This window comes from Mauremys mutica, chromosome 11 (assembly GCF_020497125.1).
Source record: "Mauremys mutica isolate MM-2020 ecotype Southern chromosome 11, ASM2049712v1, whole genome shotgun sequence".
Lineage (NCBI taxonomy): Eukaryota > Metazoa > Chordata > Testudines > Geoemydidae > Mauremys > Mauremys mutica.
The window spans coordinates 56,680,638-56,687,023 of record NC_059082.1 but is presented as its reverse complement, the minus strand read 5'-3'; the positions used below and the strand labels follow the sequence as shown (position 1 = coordinate 56,687,023).

Genomic DNA, 6,386 nt, shown 5'->3' with positions numbered 1-6,386 from the left:
TCTCAGTGTGGTAGATTGAGACCATTGTCCCCATCCAGACAGGCCATGAGGAACAGACAGGGTAAGGACAGAAAGCTCAGACAAGTTACTCCTGTTCGGTGCCCAACTTGCCACCACTCTGGCTGCTCTTCAGCGGAACTAAGCACCCGCAACTCCAACTGAACTCAGTGGGCGCTGTGGATGCTCAGCACCTCTCAGAAGTTGTCTCTGTCTGGGGCTCACACCCAGTGCACAAATCCCTTGCCTCTGTGGAAAACATAGCCGTTACCAATTTGCCCACAGTCACATTCTGCATCAAATGAGTGACATCACTGAGAACAGGCCCCATCCCCCGCTCTAACCACTCAACTGTTCTGCCTACCAAGAAACCACTCCTGACCAGTTCAGACACCTGCATCCCACACAGTGCACAGGGAATGGGCCTAATTCTGATCTCCTGTGCACTGGTGCATGCCTGGATGACTTGCCCTGATATCAGTGGAGTTACAGGATCGGTACGCCAAATCCTGCACTGACTTGCCCTCGGGACCTAACCAGTGTTGGATTCGGCCCTGATTAGGGCTACACAATCCTGTATTCATTTGTTTAATCTCACATGGCAGCAAAATCCAGAAAGAACAGTTGCTCCCAATTGCTTAATTATACACACACTCCATTTTGTGGAAGCAAGACTCCGTGATCCATTTCCTCCATTTTTCAGTTGAAAAGAACTTGTCATTGTGACATTTCCTTAGATTTTGTTTTATAAAGGTTTTAAAAAACTCAAGATCAGCATGAAGTGTTTAGTTTTGGGTTGAGTGAAACATTGCACTCAACCTACAACTTATTAAGAATATAAGAATGGCCACACTGGGTCAGACCAAAGGGCCCTCTAGCCAAGTATCCTGTCTACCGACAGTGGCCAATGCCAGGTGCCCCAGAGGGGATGAACAGAACAGGTAATCATCAAGTGAGCCATCCCCTGTCGCCCATTCCCAGCGCCTGGCAAACAACGCCTATTTTCCAAATTTTTCAGAATTGCCAGGGAACTGAAAAATAATCAGTTACACAGCTCTAATCGCCACTTGCTTTGCAAGGCACATTCTGGGGGCTCAATCTCTAGTCATTCCCTGCCTCTGTTAACAACAGGACGGCAATAGCCTGGAATGCTTAATTCCTGTGCTAGTGGCTGTAGTAAGCCCTGACCTTCACTCACACACACACTGGCACACAGAGATTTATATTGCTCATCATCACGTTTAGTAACCTCTGCTCTGCTCCAGGCAAAAGCAGACTGGGGAATTGCATGTAGCTCCGCCTGTGTCAGTGACATGTGTGGTAGGTAAGCACCACCTTCTCTGGGAGAGCCCTACCCAGTTTAGTGGGAGAACTCACACCCCTGGAGTAGTGACAGAGCAGGACTGGAGGCAGCTGCAAATTTCCCTGTTCCTTCCTTCCCAAACAGTGCACTGTACCTGAAGGATCTAGCAGCAACCTCCTTTAGCCAGCTGGGGAAGGAGCTGGCAGCCAGCATTTTGCACTGAGGCAGCTGCTAGCACCAGGGAAATCACGATGAACTCTCTCTTCAGGAAAAGAAACAAAGGGAAGTACAGCCCCTCGGCACAGAAGAAGAGGTGAGTACTTTGTGTTCCTTCATACTAAGCTACTGGCATTGCCAGCCATTGCAGCCTGTAGAAGTCAGGCTCTCTTTGAGCTGGGAAGATGCAGATTATAAAGTGGAAAGGTAACAATTAGCAGTTCCTACGTGTTCCTTGGAGAGAGTAGAACCAAGCAGATCTGTAGCCAGGCTTCAGAGCAAGAGCCCGGCGAGCAAGTGCTAGCAGGACATCTGAGAGGTGCAAAGACCACAGATGCACAACAGAGAGAGCGTTACTTTGCATGCAGCTTTTCTGGGGTTGCCCAGTGTTAGGCCAGTCGAACTGGCGCTGCTGTTTCCTTTGGCTTCCCTGCTTTTCAAAATAGTGCTCGTTGGGGTTGTCGGCACATTCCAGAATTTAATCTCTCCAGGGTGTGGCCACACCTCTGTGTCTCCCCTTCCTCCCGCAATGCTGCCATGCACCTTATGTACGTCTCCTTGAAAGGGCCAATTCCAAGGCAGAAGAACATGTCTCGATGTGTCCAGCTTAAAACATCAACCCACGCTGATTAATTTGATAAACAAGAAGTAATGTATTCCGTGCACAGGGGGCCGGTGCCAAAGGGAGACACCCACTGGGCGCTGTGCCAGCTCTGGCCAGCGGGCAAGGGAACGCCGGAGGCCGAGCTATTAGGATGCTGCACAGTGCTACCAGGGCAAGTGCTGCAAATGTTCAGTGGCCCCCATGGGGAAGTTTAAAGGGCCCGATCCTGTGAGGGGCTGACTGTCCTCAAACCCCCATTGATTTCAATAGGCGCTGAAGGTGTTCTGCACTTCACAGGATCAGGCCCTAATCCCTTGGCAGAGAGTCTGGCTAGAACAGGGGCAGGCAAACTTTTTGGCCTAAGGGTCTCATCGGGTTTTGTAAATTGTATGGAGGGCTGATTAGGGGAGGGGGTCATGGCCCGGCCCCCCACCTCCTATCTGCCCACTCCCGGGACTCCTGCCCCATCCAACCCCCTGTTCCCTGACGGCTCCTCTGGGACCCCTGTCCCCTCACTGCTCCCAGACCCCCACTGCCCCATCCAACCCCTCCTCTAATTCCTGACAGCCCCGGGACTCCTGCCCCATCCAACCACCCCTTCTCCCTGTCCTCTGATTGCCCCGCCACCCCATCCAACCCCCTCTCCTTCCTGACTACCCCCCCCAGGACCCCTGCCCCAGTCAACCCTGTTTCCCCCCCAACCACCATCCATACCCCCGCCCCCGACCACCACTCTCGTGCCCTCTATCCAATCCCCCCTGCTCCCTGCCCCCTTCCCATGCTGCCTGGAGCACTGGTGGCTGGTGGTGCTACAGCCACCACGCAGCAGAGCACCACGTCAGGAGCTCACAGCCCCACCGCCCAGAGCATCACGCCAGTGGTGGAGTGAGCAGGTGAGGCTGCGGGCGAGGGGGAACAACGGCAGAGGGGCTGGTGGCGAGGCTCCCGGGCCAGGAGCTCGGGGGCCGGGCAGGACAGTCCCGCGGGCCGTAGTTTGCTAGAAGCACCTATTAGCAATGAACTGTGCCTGTTAGTACATACTGGACCCCTGTGGTAAACAGGCCCGTGGATGGATTATCCAGTCTCTACAGGGGGCAGGCAAACGCCCCCTTGGAGAGCAAAGCTCTGTCTAGGGTAGAGAGCCAACCTGTTGCTGACACCCATCGTCAGCCATCCAGCTAGTGGTGGAAACAGTTTATCCATGAGAACAGATGGCACAAAGCACCTGCCACCCCATTACAGAGCAGCTTGCTTGGATTGCATCCGAGGCTCTTCTCTCCATGAGGTCTTGTTAGCTAATCTATCCCCCTCTCAGTCCTTTTTGTTAGTTACTCAGCCCTTATGCCATGATCCCCAGCAGTGACAGAGCTTGTCCCATCCTCTGTGATGTCAGGCCCACGGCTGTGGGGCAAGCCTCTTTGGGAATGTTGATTTGGGAGCAACAGGTGAATTATATCTGCCAGGACCTAACCCCGCCTCCACTCTATTATTCCACTCCTTCCCCATCTAGGATCTCCACCACCTTCTAATATTCCCCGGTGTAGGAGCCCTGCCACCCTCCACCCACAATCAGCTCCACCCTCTGCTCCCAGCTCCAGGACCTTCTCCCCCAGCAGCCCCCTCTTTGCTAACAATGATCTCTCCCTTTTCTCCATACCCCCTCCCTCTAATCTGGAGCTCCTCCAGGAGCTCAGAGAAACCTCTTATCTCTCCCACCTCCTGCATCCCTGGGCACTTTCAGAATTTCCATGCTAGTGGAGATGACATTCCTGATCACTCCTAACAAACCCCCAGAGAAAACTGAAAGAGAAGTTGGCCTGATTCCTCTGCAAAGTTGAATGGAAACTCTTTTGTTGTGTTGCTGTTTTTGGAACTGTTAAAGGTTTCCCTGACGCGCTCCTTTGATCGAACTCTGGTGAGATCCAACAAGCATGTCATCTGTGTGAGTTGGTTTCTTTTTTAAAGGATCAGTTATGAAGAGGCATCTAGGGTGGAGACTTGGAAAAGGCCTCTGTGTTTGTGTTATACTCAGTCTCCTTCATTAACTCAAACACACCCACTTCAAAATGAATGGGAAGGAACCAGCTGAAAAACACGCTCTTGGCAGCTTGAGTTACACCGTGCTCCCACAGGCCTGGCAAGCCAGAAGGCCACAGCTAGCCAGGTGCTAAGTTATAATATCCAGATGAAAAACGGAATCAAGACAGAGCCAAGCAAGAGAATCAGGTGCTAGGGGTTAACATTTCCAAAGGGCCTTTGGGGGGAGTTTACACCAGCAAAAATGAACTGCAGGTGCAAATCAGAGTACTTGCACCTCTACTTATCCTGATTTGCCCCCACAGGCAGGTAATTAGAGGTGGAAAGAACCAGATCTGCACCAATAGCTGAACTGGGGGTAGAGAAATGTGTGGGGAAATTGCACACAGAAAGGAAGCCCCTGTTTTGATAAGAGGTCCGTAAGTGACACCCAGCAGCAGAGATATTAGCAGGGGAAGTGATACAGCTTTGGAACTGCAAATTAAATACAACCTCTCTGGTGATTTTATTTTTCTCCTGAATATATTATGCAACCTCAGAGGGGAGATGCTGCTCATGTGATGTACTGAGCACACCAAGAAAGAGCTTGTTGGACAGCAGGGCTAGGCAGAGTGGATTTATAAGGGAAAAGACATCCTGCCTGAGTGGAAGGGACAGGAGATGGACGTAAATGGAGAAACAGTGTTGTTCACAGGGATGGCAAGATAGTAGAGCTCAGTCACAGCCAGTGAGCTGACCAACAGCGGCCATTAAATTCTAGGCTGATTGCTGCTTCTGTGGTTGAGGGAAGCAAGGTGACATTTTTTCCCTTTCTATTGCAATTAACCCACACTTGACAAAGTACCTCTGCTTTTAGCTCGTAATGGGGTCAGCATGCAACAAGTGAAGTTCTCCTGCCAAGTACAAAATATGATAAAGGCTAGATCCTAAAGTATCTTTACTCCTTCAGAATCCATGGACTTGAAGGCCAATGTTGCCTGCATAATGGCTTTGGGATTTTTCCCCATTTTTTATATCTCCAATTATAAACAAGCGAATGTGCTAAAGCTGTAGAAGGCTGAGGGGGAACAGGGTTAAATAGAGTTCCAGTGTTCCTCCATGCACAGTGGAAACAATGCTAAAATTCCCAAGAGCCAAGGTTAGGCTGCTGTGAAGGCTGAATGATTCATTGTAGCAAGGAGAAGGAAACCTGGACTCCCTCCAGACTCCAAACACAATCTGAGCTTGCAAATTAGAACTAGGGATGGATGGTTTACAGAAGGTGCAGAATTTACAATTGATTGGGCAAAGCAGAGAAGTTTGACTCTTGTGCGGCAGCTTCTCCAAACTAGCCAGACCCCTTGGGTAGGCAAACCTGGCCTGGAACTCAACAGAGGATGAAGTTGTCTTATGAAAATCAGTCTTTTTGGTACTCCTAATCAGCCAGGAAGTTGGGGAGAAACAGGCTGTCTTGCTGTAGTTTGAGGCTTCTGATATGCTGAGCTAGATCAAAGCTATAAAGCGAAGAGCCAGGAAAATGATTTTGGGGGGGAGGGGGAGGAGGGTGGAAGCTAAATTAAACTTTTTCAAACTTTTGAAAAGTCTGTTCAAGGTGTAGGGGAAGATTCTGAACGGTTCTTGTTTTACCCCTGGTTCCGTTACACCCCTGTCTCCTGGCTCACCATTACCCACTCACACTGCCTAGTGGCGCACTCTGCCTTTTGCCCAGGTTTAGATTTCGATTGCCCAGGCCTGCAGCTTGTACCTAACTGCTACCCACTGAACTCACCCAGCTCACTCGCTCATTGCTGCTTCACACAAAGAGGTTTTCCTTCAGTAAAGGAAAACCAAGGATTCAGTCTCTCTTCAGCCCATGAGCGAGTTGCAGAGATGATGAGACCCAGAAGTGTCTCCCATGACCGAGAGAAAAGCCCTGACCCAGTTAGCACCGATACTGGGGGTTAAAGACAGTATCAATAGCTAGCTATTATCCCATTGCAAGGCCGGGGGATTAGGTGGGGAATGACAGGGGTTAAGAGGCTCAGGTTTGAAGCCAAATCACCCTCTCTTCCGATGGGGTGTAATGCAGGGACTCTGGTTTAACCTGAACTCGCCCCCCCTTGGTAAAAGTCTCTAGCTGAACATTCATTCCAGGCAGTGCTGCAAACAGGAAAGCCAAGGGGTGCAACCCAATCCAGAGGAGCTCCTAGGTCACGCCAGCCCTCTCTGCCCTGATCAGCAGCTCTTACA

At 50.8% G+C, this 6,386-nt stretch overlaps 1 protein-coding gene across 1 annotated transcript in view; it reads left to right on the top strand.

The window, feature by feature from the left end:
* The first annotated feature begins 1,369 nt into the window (after positions 1 to 1,369).
* The window catches only part of PPL (periplakin), a 53,210-nt gene continuing 48,193 nt past the window's right edge, over positions 1,370 to 6,386 (top strand). The window contains exon 1 of the mRNA XM_044979875.1: positions 1,370 to 1,613. Coding sequence (XP_044835810.1) covers positions 1,552 to 1,613 — 62 coding nt within the window. The 5' untranslated portion in view covers positions 1,370 to 1,551. The remainder of the gene's footprint in view (positions 1,614 to 6,386) is intronic.